General features: G+C 38.3%; 1 protein-coding gene across 1 annotated transcript in view; it reads left to right on the top strand.

The window, feature by feature from the left end:
• LOC121601329 overlaps window positions 1-19,383 on the top strand; it is a 37,266-nt gene extending 17,883 nt beyond the window's left edge. The window contains exons 2-7 of the mRNA XM_041930150.1: window positions 13,581-13,945; window positions 14,691-14,862; window positions 18,091-18,202; window positions 18,357-18,541; window positions 18,730-18,810; window positions 19,180-19,383. Of these exons, the coding sequence (XP_041786084.1) occupies window positions 13,581-13,945; window positions 14,691-14,862; window positions 18,091-18,202; window positions 18,357-18,541; window positions 18,730-18,810; window positions 19,180-19,274 (1,010 nt within the window). The 3' untranslated portion in view covers window positions 19,275-19,383. The remainder of the gene's footprint in view (window positions 1-13,580; window positions 13,946-14,690; window positions 14,863-18,090; window positions 18,203-18,356; window positions 18,542-18,729; window positions 18,811-19,179) is intronic.

The following is a 19,383-nucleotide window of genomic DNA, read 5'->3' as shown; positions in this document are numbered from 1 at the left end:
ATCGAATGGTAATGTGCCCACTCGAAAGGGAAAGGTGTAGTAGCCGAGAGGAAGAAAAGTCTGCAAAAGGAGTGCGTCAGCTTAAGACAATAAAACGGAATCGGTTCGTTTCTTTCACTCGCTGTGTAGCTGTGTGAGTTTAGTTTGTTTACTTTGGCTAGCCCATGTTTACTATCGAGAAATTTGTGCTATTCTTACATCCCTTCAATACTGGGATGCTTAACCGGTGGAAAGACGAACTCGGACTGTTTTATCTGCTCCTTTGCAAAATGAAGCAACTTTACCGAGTGCTGTTTAGTGTTTGTAGCTGTTCAGTCTTAATGGTCACTTTGAGTTTTCTTAAAAGCTGCATTTATTATTTTTTCTGATCTAAACCTTATCAATGAAATGATTTGCAGTGCAAACTGGGATAGCCACGCAGATATATGTATCGACGATGCTGTTGATTTATTTACCGAAAATTTGAATGCTATATTCAATAGATGTGTCGCTCAACGTACACAACAACGTCACTCTCCATGGTTTACTAAAATTCTTCAATGTGTAAAAAGGATGAAAAAATCAGCATTTCGAACATACTATCGCCATAAAACCTGTGCCAATCATGATAGGGCAATAAGATTAAGTCGTATTTATCGCTCTCTCAAACGATCCCTGTAAAAAATCATATATACCGTGTGCAAAAATATATGGGAAGAAAACCAAAGAGATTTTGGGCGTATGCCAATAGTAGGAAAGCTAAAAATCAACTACCAAAGAAAATCAGATATAAAGGTGAAATAGCCAGTTGTGAACACGAAGAAGCAAAAAAAATTGTATCTCGCTTTCATGACGTTTATGATAGTCAAACATTTAATGCAACATTTAATGAAGCTTTAAAAAATACTCCCCACAACGTTGTCGATGTTCATACCATCAATGTTGACGAAGAATCTATGTCACCTGCTTTATGTAAACTAAAACTGTCATTTTGTCCAGGCCCTGATGGTATTCCATCTCTGGTACTAAAACGTTGTAATAATCTCGTTTTGCATCTATTACATCTATGTCGTCTGTCCTTTGAACAACACACTGTTACTAGCTTGTGGAAAAAATCTTCGCTAATCCCTATATTTAAGAAAGGTGATAAAAATGAGGGAAATAACTACAGAGGCATTTGCACTTTCAGCAATCTGCAAAATTAATTGAAATAATTGTACACAATGCATTGATAGGACCTTTAAAAAACTATATTGCAATTGCACAGCATGGCTTTATGCCAAATCGCTCGACATCCACAAATCTAATTGAATTTGTCTCGGAATGTACGAGTAATATTAGCAAAGACATCCAAGGCAAAGTCAAAGGCATGCAGTCTATGCATATATACTGATCTAAAAGCTGCCTTCGACAGTGTATCCATTGATATTATTGTCATGGCTTCGATCATATCCGATGAATAGGACTTACTACCCCTCAAGTTTGGGAAAGCTAGTTCAGATATCTTTACAAGCACATTCCTCAGGCTAGCAACCTTGGCCCTTTATTGTTTTTAATATATGTAAATGATGTCTCTTTTGTTTTACCTGTCGGCAGTTACTTAATGTATGCAGATGATGTAAAAATATGTCGTCCAGTTAAAACACTCATTCCGACCATAACGAACTACAACGCGTGATTAAAATGTTTTCCGACTGGTGCAATCGTAATTTTCTTGTGCTTTGTATCGATAAGTGTGTCATAATCTCCACATCTATCATCTCGTTTACTCGTGCCCGACATCCTATTTATTATATTTATGACATAAATGGACAAACGATTAACCGTGCAGATTCAATTCGCGATTTTGGTATCTTACTAGATCATACATTAACTTTTACAAAACACATAGAACAAATTGTTAGCAGAGCCAGTAGGACCCTAGTTTTAGTACGGAAAATGACGAAAAAGTTCAATGATCCTTTGTGTATCAAATCACTGTTTAACAGTCTAGTCAGATCTATTTTAGAATATGGTTTGTGTGGAATTGTGTGGTGTCCACATACTGACCGCTCGATCAAACGCATTGAAAGTGTTCAAAGAAAAATGATTAAATGATTAAAAATGTTTCGCGATTAAAGTGCTTACCAAATGGCGACACGCTACCCTATAGAACAAGATGCTTATTGTTAGGTGAAGAATCGTTAGAGAAGCGCCGTGAAAAGGCTAAAACAATCTTTATGACCAAACTGATAAAAGGAGAAATTGACGCACCTCGCAAAGTTATTAAGCAAAGTGAACATACACGTTCCTCGCTCTAGTCCTCGTTCATCGTCCTTTTTGTATGTACAGTCTGCCTCCGAGTTACGCGGTTTCTGCGTTCCTGACGAATCCGCGTAACTCGAATATCCGCGTAAGTCGAATTTCACGTTTTTTGACTAAAATACTATTGATTACTCGGAGTTTTTGATCTAATTCTAATCTAATCTTTTATACACTTTATCATTTATTTGATATGATTCGCGCAGAAAATTCTAATATTGGGGTCCTTCACGATTCTAGTCAGTTTTTTGTATGGAGTTTGACAGTTGGAGGCTAAAATCATGTAAACACTCCATACAAAACCACACAAAAAACTAGCCTGTAATTTTCAGTCTAGATTATTCTAGCCTCAAAGCAAGAATTAGTTTCGAGTACCTGCTGGAAAACACGGTGTTGTTTACTCCAAGGTGCATTAAAGAGATCACGTGGTGGAAACTAGAATCAAAGTGTATGTAGTCCAGGTGGTCTCATAGCATGTTTTTTAAAACCAAATTTGAATATCACTTTTTAACAGAATGGGTGAAAACTTTTGTTGAAACAAGCTTTCTGGAGACTTGACGAATATTCAAAAAACTGTTAAAAACTTCATTCAGAAGCAGAATTGATAAAAAATCAGCCTTCTAAATTCATACATCTTGGGATAATCCCTCCTGTATATTATACCCACTTAGATAGTTGCTCGAAAACTTCTATACTTAAAACGGAAAGGCTCTCATTTCTGACTTTTAAGCGGTTTCAATATGTTAGCAAAAATGCAATTTATACCGAACTTGAAGCAAATTGTACTGATTTGACATTTAATCTGTAAAATTTAGAAAACCGCGTATCTCCGAATCCGCGTAAGTCGAGAACCGTGTAACTCGGGAAGAGACTGTAGATAGGCATAACAATAATTATTTGGCAAATGAACCGATATCAGCAATGGCACGCAGTTTTAATCTATTTTATGCAGGAGTTGGTTTTCATACATCCTTTTCTAGTATTAGTGAAGGTCTGCGCTACATTAATATATAATAATTTACTATATCGTATGGAGCCATCGGACAAGAATTATTTAAATAAATAAGTAAAAAAATAAATAAATAAATTCGCCTTTTTAATGTAGTCGTATACATTAAAAAATAAAATTGAAAATATGCACAGGGAAAATTATTTGAAGATAGTTTATTGATTATATGTAACAAGTAGCTTGACCAAAAACTGAACAAAGAGCTCTTTAAAAAAAAGTATTTAATCCTAAACAATACAAACGATCAAGTGAAGATAACGATCGTATTGATCCCTGTGCTATCCTTCTGAGTCCGCATCGTGGCTCAGACATGCTTCTGTAGTATCGAATGCATGTGGGCATGTCTGCTTGTTAGTAATCAATCCTATATCTCTGCAAGCGCATCAGAATGATCAGGAGATGCTGGCTAGGTGAATATTCACTTGTGTTATTGTAATTATATTCATTTCTTCTATTCCTTATCTTAATCGTAGAAATAGCATATGCAAGCAAAGGGGTAAAGCAATCACATGTCAACACAATTCAAAGAATTCGTGGACTAGGTCGATTACTTTGCAATAGTCCGTATTCGCTTCCAATTTAACATGTTTTCTTCAATGGATGTTCCATAGATGCCTGATTAAAAATTAAAGTTTTATTTGAACAATCGATTTGTAAATAAAATCATTAGACACACATGTTCAAAATTTGGACGAACTTAAAAAAACACAAGATAACGCACCATTAAAGAGCAAATATTTATTTGTTGGTTTGGCAGCTCTTAAATTCGGGCAGTAGTTGATGAAGAAAGTTTAAAACCTTGAAAACTGTATAAACATGTATGCCCTGTATGATTCCTTGATACAAGATTGCTTTTTCTTATTATTAGGCTGTGCCTCAATTTATCTAATTTGGTTTAAATTGTGGCTCTTTGTAAATCATTTACATACATAAGGGATACCTGTCGTCATGAGGAACTTTATTTTAATATGTAAGCACACTTTTTGCACTTTACATTTTCATTAATTTATCTTAATTAATTAAATGTCTTATAGCAATACGGCAAAGCCGTCCTTCCTGAATAAAAATATTAATGTACAAAACTAAACTGATTACTAAAGAAAACTTGAAATACAAAATAGTTTTCTCTAATAATTAACCTATATCAGAACTCTAGGATCAATCTGGACTAAAGAACTGGATATAAGTTTTTTTGCTGTATTAGGGTAAATGTACCAATAGTGGTGCAATTTGTGGTGGTACAGACGTATTTTAATGGATTTAAAGTGTCAGGAAGAACAATTTCTGAATATTTTAACACATAACAGTTGGAATATGTTTTATCTTCGCAATCACAACCATTTTTACCATGAAGCACAAAAAATTTACGAAAAAATACATATTTTTGTGATTGCTTCGTTGTACCTATAATGGTGGTATGGTTCCTATAGTCGTCGTATTGTGTTCCTATAGTGGTGGTAAACAAGGATGCCTCAAAACAGTATATAATATCAATGAAACTTAGTTTTGAAGCTGTTTTCGTGTGAATAGCAAGAATCACTGCCACAATAATGATTTCTTTTGTAATTTGATCGTAAAAAATGTATGAATTTGGTTGATGAAAATGTTGACTTAACACTTTGACCGCCGGCATGACGTCACAGTTTTTGAGTGAGCAGGTAGCGCATGGCAAGAGAGCGATGAGAGCGACAGTTTCTCGTGGCATTGTTATCACTCTTTTGTTTCATTGCGATAAGCGGTGTAGCACATGTCGTTCTCGTTCTCTCTTTCCTACCTCATTCGTTATCAAGAGAATCACAGAGCGTCAGATACAAAGCTGAACGGTGAGCAAAACCGTCATGCGAATTTATATGACACGGCGCTTAAAGTGTTAAGTACTGAATAACACCTGTCGTTAACCCATACCCAGAAGAGTTTGCTTGATTTGAAGTCGATTTTTCACTTAGCCAAATAAGCGAATTTTGGCCTTTGTTTGGTAAATTACTTACAGAAAACTCTTTTATGTTGCTTATTTTAATGAAAACAGTACGACATGTCAAAAATGTCGTCGAAAAAAATCTATGATTACCTGTTTTTTATTGATTTTAGAACTAGGACCACTATAGGAACATACTTGTTTGGTGTACCTATAATGGCACTATCGTAAAAAACACTTAAAAATACGTAAATATGGTCAAAAGCCAATGAATTAGAATAAAACAATATCATTTGATAACAATTATGTTAAAAAACTAATAATTGCGTTGTTATGTGGTAATTTAGAACGTTAACAAAAATATGAGTATCGTTATGAAATCCTAAGGATTTTGGAAAAATGTTGATACCTTTCACAAAATAATGGATTTTTCGGTCACAAATAAACGGAATGGCTCCATTTCATTTTTAAATCCTTTTTAAAAGGCTAGAGAACATTTCACACTATCGTAGATAACTTAACTACTGTTAATTTATCGTATGAGACGCATTTTAGTGCAATACCACCACTATTGGTACTAGCACCACTATAGGTACGTTTACCCTATATAAGCAGTCGTTTATATTGCATAAACATTATTTTTATTTAAACATCGAATTATAATTTTTTGTACCTTTGCATCTAATCTTATGTTTTTAAATGTTACATTATGGTTGATTACTTCTTAGGAACAGTTGTAAATCTCTTGTTTTTCTTTGTGGTGAGAGAAAATATAAAAAATACTCATAACTGTCTCTCATGGAGGTTTGAGCATCCACTTTCTATAAAAATATTCAAACATTAAATAAATCACGGTCTCCTGCATGACATTAAGTCAATTATTTACCAATCCTGATTTATGTATTGCATTCAAAATATTTCCGGAAATACACATACACCATTTAGAATGAAATAAATAATTCTTTGTCTAAACAGTTGCTTCTTGCGAAATGCTGCTCAAACGGATACAATAAAACGCAAAACCTTTACCAGAGCGCTACATCGAACTTCGTTCACTTTATTTCCCCTGTTTACTATTACGAACCCACCGGGCGGGTTACCCATTCCCAGCCAGCTGGAAGAAACACAGAGTGCAAACTATCCTTTCTTCAGTTGGTGGATGGCGTTATAGTAAGGGGGGTTTCGCAAGCTTGTAGCACAGGCCATCCTACCACAGCAAGGAGCGGAAGAAGGTGGTGTAGCAATAGGGTAGCAGAATTTCAATAAAGGCTAACATATCTCTTCTGCTCATCTTCCTTTCCTCTATGGTGCTGGTTTGTGGAATTTAGCTTTGCAGCTTGGCACGCTCTAGAATAAAGCTGCTTTAGGTTGACGGATACAAAAATGGAGAAAAGCCGGCAGCTGCAATCATGGCGGGATCGTACCCAACAGTACAAACTTCATTTAAGCTTCGAACCACGAACCCGTCATCCTCTGCCCAAGAATGCTCCGGATCGTTGGCTGTCTGCTTTGACCCGTGGTTTGGGACCACAACTCGTTCGTAACTACGTCCCCCTCCCGCCCCCTCCTTCCCTTGCATACAGTGTGCACAGTTGGTTGCTTTCTGGGGTAAGGTTCAGGTTCACACCATGCTTGATTTTCCATTTCCGCTTGCAAACACACAGAGAAAAAACATGTCTATAGTGAATAAAGAAGACGTCTGTGTACGTGGTTGTGTGTGTGTGTGTTTGTGCTGGTTGGACATAAATAAACCATCTTTTGCTGCGTCTACTCCGGTCAAGCCGCCAAGGGTCGCCACATAAATAGATGAAAGGCCAGTGCAACAGAGGGTTGCAGAGTCGGGTTTGTTTTCTTTCTTGCTTCCGTCGTCCGCCATCTTTGTGATGTGATGTCGCAAAGCGCAAGGGCGGGGAGAAAGGTGAAAAAGGGGGGAAGGGTTGATAAAATAAACATACCCGCCTACTGCTGGCACTACTGTTGATGCTGCTGCTGCTGCTGCTGCTGCTGCTGCTAGTAGTGTACGGCTCCTTAGTTACCGATACACTGGGCTACACACATAGCGGATACTTTATCCTCGATCCCAAAACGCAGGATAATAAAAGTGGAAAAATAAAAAGATACAGATCGCTTCCTTCTTGTGGCATGGACGACAGGAACGAAAAAAACCAACAAAATGCGAAGCCATTCTTCAATGTTGCTTCCTGGATGTGTTGAATTTTATTTTTAGTTTTAGAGCATCTTTTGCGTCTTGGTTTTCCTCCTTCCGTGGCATTTATTTGTCCCTTCGGAGCAATTGCGTCTGGGGCTGGTGGGTCTGATCCTGCTCTCTTCTCTTGCACAAACAAACTCACACACACAAACACATTCAAAGAGAAAAAGACATAAAAGAGGCAAAAGGGGTCACTGGCCGTCACGGGAAGATGATCGTCCCACGGTGCATCGTCCAGCAGCAAAGAAGGAACGGAATAGCACCACCACACGGATCCAGATTCAAGTGTTCCAAAACAAAAAAGGAGGTTAAAGACATGATCCCTGGTGTTGTTTTCTGTGTATTTTTTTCTATACCTCAAACCGAGGATATAGTACTACCCTTCGGTCCAGTATACACATTTGCACATTCCGGCCGGGTCAGCAAATTGAATTCGTGTGAGCAAAAATTATCCTCACATAAACTGTTTTTTGTATATAGCAACACATCCTTTCCCTTCTTGGTCTGTGATTTTTCGAGGATGAAGGAGATTTGTGTGGATTTGATCCTTTTTTTTGTTCCACACATGAATCTACTTGATGAAAAGGTTGGAGCAGAATTTCATATTTCATGCTTGGTATAGTGTTGCAAAACGTAGTGCTTCGTGTTACTGAAGTTACAGTCATTTTTTGAGCGTATTGAAATTATTATTCAATCACGTTTTCTCTTCCGTTCGGTAGTGTACCGCTCGCAATGCAGAAAGGAGTCATCAAATATTTAATATACTTCCTCGGAACTGGTCCTTGAGAGGTGCAAAATGCGGATTCTGTTGATGACAAGTTTTATATATTTTTAATTTGATTTTCATTTAAATCAATCTCATGATGAAATGTAGGCAATTTGGAATGGTTTAATTTATGTACATATCGGATGTTTGTTGTTTAAGTATTATTCGGTTATAAACGAGTTAATATTCCAATAAGGATACATATGTTCCATGTACACGTCGTTTGAAATCGTCTTTGTAGTATGGCTTTCATTTTTATTTTGTATAAAATTGTAGATTTATATAATTTTTTGTCATATATTATGGTAGTAGTATACATTTTGTATGTAGTTTGGAACCATACCACTTGCTGGCGCTGCTTAAATGATCGTATGAAGGGATTTTCAAAGCCCTTTTTCATTTCTAAGCGTAGTTTTTTTCTGTTTGTTTAAGTTTTAAAAATTTTCTGTCATGTTCCAGACTGAAAGATATTTCGTAAAATTTTAAATTACACATTATGTTTGGCTTTGAAATAGGTAAACTAGCTTTAATTTTGGCCACTTTTATTCACACGTAGAACATAAGATAAAAACACATATACACACTTATGGATGATATTTCATTCGTCTGACACTATGTATCGTTTATATGGTGGGTATTCAAAATCGAAAACTATTGCTGGGAATTACATTGGAACCCGGTTGCTTTTTCTGCTTTGCGACGCATTTATCAAATTTCCAGAATTTAAAAATGTAATTAAAATTGTGCAATTGGCTTCTTGTATATCCTTTCCCCGTAAATTAAAAAAGAGCATTGAAGACATATATATTGGTTGCGAAAATAACAGGGGGTCAATGAAAATATTATGAATACCGGCCGAATTCAAAATGTACGATTTTGAATACCCAAGTTTTTCTAGCAATATGGTATACAATGTGCACAAGTTTTAATAAATTACCTGATACAATTTGCATACTTTATTAACTTTGCATGATAAGTAGTATATTTGATAAAGATAGTTTCAAAATCAGGAAGATAAAGAGGAAACTTATCTTCTTTAATTTCCGCATATAATAGAGACCTTGATATTCTGCTCTAATGACCCTCCTTCGACTATATATATATAGATAAATATTGAAATCTGTACATAATTGCACCTATCGCAACAAGCGGCAAGGACTGGTTATTAGGTAAATAAATAATAGATGCTGTCCACAAATATCAAATCATTACTTACCCTTCGCAAGGCCAGCTGGAAAAACATTTTTTTTATGCAATAATGACAAAAAAATTTCATAAAGATATATACGACGTTCAAAAGCATTCTGCTGTGGATAACCCAATCAAAAGGTGTTATTATAGTATAAGCGTTGCGTTAGATTCTTAAAAATGATTCATTGTTATTGGCTTAGCCAACTAACCATCGCAATGGAGACGCCTAATTGCTATATTTGCCAAACAGTTGCTGAACAAAAATTAATTTTTTTTTTCAAATTCGTGCGTATTTGTAGAGAAACTTTTCACACAATATTGAAAGATACATAAAACATTAGTTTTGTTCACTGCAAATCGCATTTTGCGCGATTCTGTTTTGGCAAGGTATCAAAGTTCAAATTAGGATCTAATTAACGTAATATAGTTTACATTTATGTAAATAAGTCGTATACCGTTTTGTCAATCTGTATTATTAGGAACATTTTTACAAGATGTATGAGTTTATCTTTCCAAAAATGTGCTTTTTTTCAAAATTGGACTTTGGAAAACTTAGAATTTGATTGAAAAAGAACCCTTTTTTCCTCATAATTTTTCATGTTTTTTTACTTTGGTTGTCAAAACATCAGACATTTTCAGACTTAAAGTCGCAATATTTTCAATTTGTCTTAGTTTGGTCCTACATATTGAAAAATGTATTGTATAGTTAAGCAAACCCATACCCATATTTTGCCCTGGAGAACGCCCACTGTGCATTGGATAAAATAAATAAATAACGTATAAATAAATCAAATAAACAAACAAATAAGTAAATAAATAAATAATTAAAAAAATAAATGTAGAATCTTTTATCACAGGTCGTTGGGTGCATTTAATTTCCTTAGTTGCAATAAAAAAGTTTAGTAAAGTGAGTAAATATTAATTATAGTAAAAATAGTAAGATTATAAAAATAAATAAAATTGAATGTATGTAATGTACTAAGATTCAGACAAAAGTATTTAATGTGTTCTTCTTACGTTTTATTTGTTTTATTGGTTTTACATGTTTAGCCTTTTGCTACGACTTAGTAATCCCTGTTTAAACATTACTCGAAGTATAACCTACAATGATCACAGCCAAAATCGGAAAGCAAACTTTTATCGTTTAAAACACCATTGTTCTGCTCCATTGGCACCAAACTTTCCGGTATACCGTGGTTCTGTAAATTACTCAAAAATAATTTCAATCAAAACTTGCTTCTCCTTCATTCCTTTACTTTCCTTTTTTCAACTCCCCCTTTTTCTCTTACTCTCAACTCTCTTTGTACGTTATGCCACCACAACTTTTTAAAATTTTTGATCTGAAATAGCATACCAACAAAAAAAAACAAAAAGGCTTCGTAACCTTCGAAAGAAACATCGCGGAGGGAAGGGTTGAATACATTTTATAAAAATGCCTCAAGATTAAAACCATAACTTTTCCCCCGTTCAGTGAGCTGTTTGCGCGAGTTAAGACTACTGGGAAGCATTTTCTTTTCGGCTTAAGCAAAGCAGTGTTTTAAGATTGTGGTGAACCTATCTCAATAGATGTTAGTGGATTAATTGGCAGTAAGGCAAATGTTTGATATTTTGAGAAAAGATCAAACAGTTAAATTCGTGTTAATCTCTTTGTTGGGCACGATTATGATTTTCCAAAGACTACTCACGTACAAACTTATTTTCATTTTAAACTGATGTAAATAGATGAACATTTTAGTGGCTATTTAAATTAATATTAAATTTCTGGTTCTTCCTATCATTATCATGCGTGTGCATCAAGCGTAGTCGATCTAGGACTGCCTCTGTGACTAATGTGGCTCACTTAAGCCATCCATTCGCGAGATACTAACTGAAGAGGAGTACGTTTTTAAGCCTTAAATTTGACAGATATAGCATGGGATTGGCCCATCATTTGAAATGTAAAATGCACAACACAAGAAGAACCTTTTTCAAACCTTTTGTTACAAACATCGAACTAAACATTCTCTGCTATCTTACAGTACAGCACACAATGGAGGCGCCCGGTGGCTGGTATTAAGCAAACAATACCGATACCTCACCGATACCGATACCACGGACACAGTGCCACGTTTGCATTCTCTCTGCACCACCTTCTTCTTACCCGCTTCATGCCACACATACACACACAGCACCAGATGCGAAAAGGTGGACGTTAAAGTGTAAGCTACACCACCCGGCATCCCCCTTGCAAGCACCCTACCCCTAGCCAGCACGACAACTTTGACCCACTTGACCGCTTGCTGCACTTGGTGGTGTGGAATGAAATTGAATTAAACTTTCTACCTCCAACCCGCTTCCGTTTCGTATTCCCCTGCCGAGAGCTGGCCGCCGGTAGCCTTGCAACCGAGAGTCGATATCTCTCCAGCGTCCGGCTGGTGCACAGTACAGTGCAGCAAGTTTATCATGCATTTTTCCAATTCCCTGAGCCCTGAGTAGTATGCAGGAACACAGGAACGGAACGGAACGGACCCTTGACTGCCATCCCCGAAATGCGATGAGGCTACATCGTATTGATATTGCTTTAATTGCACTAAAAGCAACCGGGCACGTCAAGGCTGAAGTTGAGTGGTCCCCAGCGCACTGGTCGGTTTTCCATTTTGTTGTTGTGCGAGTTGTCCGTTCCCGTAAAAACAAATCACTATTGCATAAGCTGCAGGCGCTTACTGGGTGGATGGTTGCAGCACGCTTTTGAGTTGGTGTGAAAACTATTGCAACTTTGGCAAGCAGAAACTGAGGCGGAAGGTATGAATGCAAAACAACACAGCATACAAATAAAACCGGGATGCATTACAAAGAAAGCTAGTTGTATTACGGCACACAGAAAAAACAACAAAATAAAAAAAGTAAACATAAAATGGGAATTGAGCTTCCCCGGAGGAGGGATTAAATTTATTTTCGCTAAAACAATGATCCATCATCACTGTTAAGAATGTACAAAAAAAAGTTTCAAATTTCATTAGCAAACTCAACTTCCCATCGCTTCCACCGACCGAAGGGTGATAATGGTTATGGTTTTCTATCCACGCTTTATGCTTTTTCATTTCGGGCATTTCGTGCTGTTTTACAGATGTGTTTCATTTCACACCACTACACAATAATAAACAAGCTGCTGCAACGATGGTGTGACGATGGGATGGAGTTTAGTATTCAAGATTTTGCTCCATTAATCGTGCAGAACATTACACAACACACCGCCACGTTCCCGCGTGCAATGGCAGAACCATGACAGAAAAGTACAAAAGATAGAGATAAAAAAAAAGAAACAAAGACTATCTCCGTGTTTTTTTTTCTTCTCCCCCTTACGTGGCGTAAACATTGTTCGCGCAACAAAGTTACGCGTAAAGCATACCGTAAAACATAAGAAAGGGGCACGAGTTGAATGAAATATTCATATTCTTAAGCAAGTGCTTTGCCCACGCTGTTTTCTTGTTCTCAAACCACCCACCTCACCCGTTCTGCTGCACCCTGGAGGAAGGTAGCGAGAGAAGCAAGCAAAGGGGTGTGGACGATAGTTACGGTTATGCTTTTTAACATGACTACCAGCACAACAGCAAATCGCACAGCATGTGCTGTGTACCTTTTTGCTACATCAATCTCGTCTCGCGAAACGAAACGAATTTTCATTTTCCACCGCCTGCTTCGAGTAGACAGCTCCGCACGTGAGCGAACCGTACTGGCGGTAGGGCGTGTTGAAAGTCGCGCCATTTTCCCAACGCTTTTCCTCGTAAAATCATTCCCATGATGGGAGTGGAGGATTCGCACTACCCCTTCGTACACTGCCCGGCGCCGCAAAGTTCACCGTGATTAAGATAAATGAATTTACATGCAAATGATGATGATTATTCCGCGTGACATCGGTATTGGTAGCTTTGCTTTTCGATGCAATCGTTCCCCGATGTGTGCTCGGGGAGGGGGTTTGTGTTGGCGGATTGCTCGGCGAAGGTGATTGCTGCAACGGTGTTTAGTACCGAGCGGCGGTTTGCAGAACAGGGCTAAATGTATTCGGCTTCGCAAACCAAAATGGAACCCACCCGCTCGTTGGGGGGGAGGGAAATTGCATAAAATTATAATCTAACCACCATATGAGCAGTGTGTAGGTGTAGATCTACCGGCCCGTAGTGCGAGTTTGTACCTGGGCTGATTCCCATTTTCCCGCTTTACTCATTTGCAGCGTACCAGTCCGTGCACATAACGAACCTAAACGTACCGAAGACGTACGTCCTCGATCGGAGCACTTACGATGTGGTCGGATCCAGCACACCCCCGTCGGTGGTACAGTATGGTGTGGGTGGTGATGGGGAAGATGACGATGTTACCACCGGTCTGCCGATGACATCCACCACCGTTCAACAGCTACCCGCCAGCGTGTCTACAGTGCCGAGCGAACTGAACTTCACAACCGACACCGGCCTGAAGCCACTCATCATGGACTGTCAGTATGAGATTAAGGCGCGCGAATGCGGCTTCGTGCTCAAGTGGTACTTCAACAAGAAGCTCATCTACCAGTGGATACCGTCCCGGACACCGGTCGGAATGGTAAGGCGTAATGGGGCAGTACGCACAAGCCACATACATTCCCACCGTGACTCTGTCGCTGTAGAAGCAGCTGGCTTTGCTCTTCATTAACGTCTTCGATCGTAAAATAGCATTCCATGAGGTGTGCGGTACAGTGTGATGCGCTAGATGATGGTACCGGGTGTGCAAATTTGGATGTATTATTTCTTCGAAATCTTACCGTCATCAATCTTCAGGAGACAGTAATAGTTAAAAAATTCACGTGAATGTGAATTATTAATTTTACATTTGACTCGTCTTATGTATTTTTGTATAGTTTTTCTATGCTTACTATTTGTATGTAACAAATGCGCCTAAAAATATGCAATTTGCTGTACAAAATAACCTTATTTATTACTGCATAACATTCTTTAACACGTATAGAACTAATAAAAAACATCGTATATCTTTCGATTTAACTTGATTAACAGCGATGTTGCGATAATTGCACATCATCTAATAAATAAACAAACATTTAATGAAAACATGTAACAATTTAATAAACTTTACGGCCATCATACTCTGCATCGTACTGTACACGCACTTGCAAATCCATCCATAATTCTAATACCATCATGTCCCCTCGTACACGTTAGCGAGTATACAGTGAGGTCGAACCGCTTGAAGCACTTTATGCCATGCCAATGTTCATTTTCTCTCGAACATGCTTTCCTGCTGGATTACTTCCTCGGCGGTGGAAAAACAACGGCCGTCTCGCGACGCACAGAACCAGTTCAAGAACGAGCTGCAGACCAACTACTCGATGTCCGATTCCATCAACTACAAGTACCGTGCCTTGGTAATACGTAATCCGAAGCTGAACCACAGCGGCGAATACATGTGTTCGGTGCAGACGTACGATTCGTTCGATCGGCGAATGGCGCGGTTTCAGATTGTCGGTAAGTACGTACGTACGTACGGTATCCTATGCTATCCTACGCCCGCCCACTCCCATGGCGCTCGATATCTGTCATAGACGGAACGATTCCTCCTTCCGCACCAGCCACTTCCCCACAAGTGGTGTGGTAGTGATGGTATGTGATTCGATTAGGCCTCGGATGTAATTACCTTTCCTGAAGGAATGTGCCTTCGTAAGCTTTCGCAAACGTCAGCTGGTGGATCGTGTTGCGTTGTGCTTATTTTACGATGTAATCGCATCTATTGATTTACATCTTCAAGCGCCCAACGGGTGGACAGGAATGTGGAGCGGTATATTAGGTTGCAGCGCTAGGGTTTGCCTTTGCATCGTACCGGTGTAGTGGCTATTTATAGTTTCTTCAAGATGTTTCCGGATGTTGGCAATTTGCGGGTAAATAGAAAACGATGGTTTTATAAAATTCTTTTATTACTGACTTTATTGTTACATTATTGGTTTTATTACGTTTCAACTATGACCGCAATGAACATATTTTTTTATGGATCTTTTATAGTATAATTGTATAAATGAGCTTAGTGCCATTCAGGAAAATATTTAACTTATTTATCTCTACTGATTTCTTCAGTTCGATGTCGTATAAACTACTTTCATTATTAATGCAAATACAAAACGCTGATCAGTTTTGTGTTTTGAGAAATTACTTCCGTCGAATGTAAAACTTGCGAATATTCAACCACAAAAGGACTCTTTAGCTTTTACAAAGGAATTAGCATACAACAGGATGCATTGTTAAAAGCGTATTCTCTTTTCTGTGAAAAATTTTGTTAAACTACATGGTTATTTACAACCAATCTCAAAGTCTTACCAATATAGGGGAACCTGGGACAAATGGTTAGGTGGAGCGAAATGGTCACCTGCATTATTGGCCAACTTACAAATTTACAATGACTTCTAACGATCGAAAAACATCAAATACAATGTTTGATGCCCACCATAAACATTTTATGACCTAAGATTAAGAAAAAATAAATAAATAAAATAATTTGTTGAAACGATGTTATTTTTACCAAATATTTAAAGAAAAAAATAATGTGTGTCCAAGCACATGACATTTATCTATGATTACGTTAGCGTATCGAACGTAACGAGACCATTTTACCCCACACAATATTTGCACGACTATTGATGTTGGTTTTTTAATTTCATTTTATACACTTATATTTGTTGTTAATTTGTTGTTAAAGTTTACATCTATTTTTTTCGTTAATGAGAGATAAAAAAACATTGGTCGCCGTCATCAGATCATATCCGTTATCGTTATCATAACAGAGAAAATAAATATTATCCAATGGGATACAGAAAAATATATTTAACAGTGCCATTTGTGCCAGTGTTCCCCGCCTACCTCTAGTGTTAAAACATACAAATTTAATCAGATATAATTTACATCATTACATAATATTAAATTCAAAAATTCACTTTCTTATTCACTTTAATTATCGGGTTCTTCATTAGGGTTTTTACCAGTGCTGCAAAATATCACTATCAATGTCATACACAAATCTGACTGAAAAAAATCCATATCAGCGTCACGTACTCAATCATCAATCAATCAGAGGTGATACTCTAAACGATTGGTGTGACGAATGCATGCTTCGTGACATATTTGCGACCGTCGCTTGGTCAGTCATTATGTCATGACTTTTTTTACTGTGATAAAAAAAAGCAAAATGTCATTGACATAATCATGACAAATTCCGGCTGAAACAAAATAATGACAGCGTCACGAGCTCTATTGTGATGATCCGAGGTGAGACTCAAACAGTTGTTGCGACCTTCACATGCTTGGTGACATTGTGTGCAACCAATTCTTGGTCAGTCGCGACATTTTCAGTCGGTGATCATCGCGATAGATATGCGGGGCGTGCGAGTGGTTTCAAGAAACAAAATTAGCATAGTTTCTCACTCTGTTTGACTCAACACACTATCACATCAGACAGAAGATAAAGCATGCTCATTTTGCTGCTCATTTTTTGCATCACACACCAAGTATATTCCAAGAATGTCGTGATTATTATTGGAAGAAAATGTCGTGACCAAGCTAGTGATCAAGTTGGGTGCTAAACAAAATATCATCAAGACTGTGATTGGTCCACCAACTGTTTGAGTCTTAACTCTGATCATCTCAGTTGTGTACGTGAGCTGGTAGCATTGTTCACAGCCAGAAAAATCATGATTATGCTTGCGCCGGCATTAAGCTAAGCTTGTCAGTGAGAGGATCGCGTTGGACTTAAGCATTAGCATGTCGCGTTCGGCATGCCATGACGCACCTGTATTGAGCATCAGCAATGAGATCAAGCTAACACGGATATATTCATTGTTTTCGTTGGTGAATATCTCGTCATGCTCATGATATTTTGCAGCACTGGTTTTTACTATGTATGGCAAAAAAGCCATACATCCATTGCAGAGGTATATGGCAAATAGTAATAAATTAGTCTTGAAAATTGACTGTAAATAAAATACAAATGTATTTTCATCCATTATCACTCATTTCATTGTACACTAATCAAAATATTAGGTGCGAAGTAATAAATTAAAATAATTGTGCAAAACTATGGTTATACCTCCAGATAATTCAACATTCCTTATGGTTTCCTTGTGCTTTATCTAGCAATTTTTTTATTTAAATTCACCAATCACCTGTTGTGCATAAGAATCCCGATAAATTAATGTGTTGTTTTTCCCCCCTGTATTTTTAACCAAACTATTTGTATCAACCTAAATATAGGACACATATGAATAACAAAGATACTATCAAACATAAATTCCACATCCCACCACCGAACTGCATTGACTTTCTCTGAAGTAAACTAGAGTATTGCGTTCGCTTGTGCTGCAATACTCACGCTTCCTCACTTACTCATAAATAATGAATATCGTCAGAATTATTCAAATTAATGATTAAAAGCCGGCGCTGTGTGCTACAGGAAATGGGCTGACAATGAAATTGGCCTATAGACCCCGAATGGAATATTATATTTCCATGAATTAATTTTACATCCTTCTGACCAATCGGAGTATCGGAACAAAATTTTCGTTTTCAGCTCATTGCATTGCACAGCGCAGTACTCGCCGAAATGGCAACGTTTTACAGGGAATAAAGCACCCGAACGGTGCAGCTTTGTCCACCGCACGCGCCCGGGATAGTTCATTACAAACTGTTAATGCTTGTGTCCTCTCTTTCCAGTGCCCGAAAAAACGTTACTCCTACACTACGAAAATGATGGCGAAAGTGATAACATGCTATTAATCAAGTGCAGCGTGTTCATGGTATACCCCGAGCCGAACCTGCTGCTGATGTAAGTGCATCGAAACGGTGGCGGTCCCTTTTACCCTAGGATGCCAACATTCGAACATTGCACCTGTGCCACTATATTGGTTAAATGTTTGATCTGATCATCATTTCCCGTTTCTTCCTTTCCATTTTGGGGCCCACTACCCGAAAACACACAGCGTTAGCGGTAATCTGTTCCTGGTCAGCTCGCGCACACTGGTCACCGCCGATGCAAACCACATGTACAATAAGACCGTTTACGGGAAAATCGATAAACATTTGCTCATCTCACCGACCTCGATCGGCTGCGTGCTGACCGTGCCCGATTCCGGTTACATCCGCAAGCGCGAAACCATCTATTACGGTAAGTGGGTTTGCTCACGGATTCGGTAACCACAAACAACGGGAGGAGGAGGGTGGGGGGGGGGAATGCGTTCGGGACCGCTACACCACAATTGAAAGCCCGCGTTTTTCTGGCCGATCCGATCCACCTAACCGCAAGTGTCTTTTTCTCCACAATTACAAAACCCGCCACCATCCATCGGTGGACAGATCCGACGCCACTAACGAAATGGAGTCGCCTACGGATGGACGAACGGGGCCACTTTCAGCTGCTTTCCGATGACGGTGCAGGTCAGTATAGTGGGGCTTTGATTGGTCCATAAATTTTCCATCTCAATGTCCTTCACTCAAACGCCGAACCGGAAATGACACAGTCCCACCTCCCACCGCTGTATTGATTTGGGAAGCGAACTGGGACGGTGTTAAAATTTTGATCCTATATCCTATTTTCCTATCGCTCTTTGTTCACGAAGCACATCAGATGCACCAACGGGGCATGGCAAGCGGACGGAAGCGGTCAACCACGTCCACGTTGGTGCATTTGTGATGCGCGTGAATGTGTATACATATTTCAAAGCATACCTTCTCATTGCTCATCGTACGTACGTACGTATGTGTATGTGTTTTTGTTCCTATTTTTGCATCGTTTTTCGTTCACAGGCCAATTAAATCCACTTGCCGGTTGGTTGATTAGTTTAATTGTATTTCTACAGCGCGCCGTTCTCTGGCGACACGACGCAGATTCAATGAAATAGGATAGTCCGTGATGGACGTAGAAAGGGTTTTCATTTCATTTTGAGTGATTAGTTATTCAGTCGATAGAAAACAAAGAAAAAACAATGTGTAAGAATAAAGGAAATAGAA

This window comes from Anopheles merus, unplaced genomic scaffold (assembly GCF_017562075.2).
Source record: "Anopheles merus strain MAF unplaced genomic scaffold, AmerM5.1 LNR4000066, whole genome shotgun sequence".
Classification (NCBI taxonomy): Eukaryota; Metazoa; Arthropoda; class Insecta; order Diptera; family Culicidae; genus Anopheles; species Anopheles merus.
This window is presented reverse-complemented; position numbering and strand designations above follow the sequence as displayed.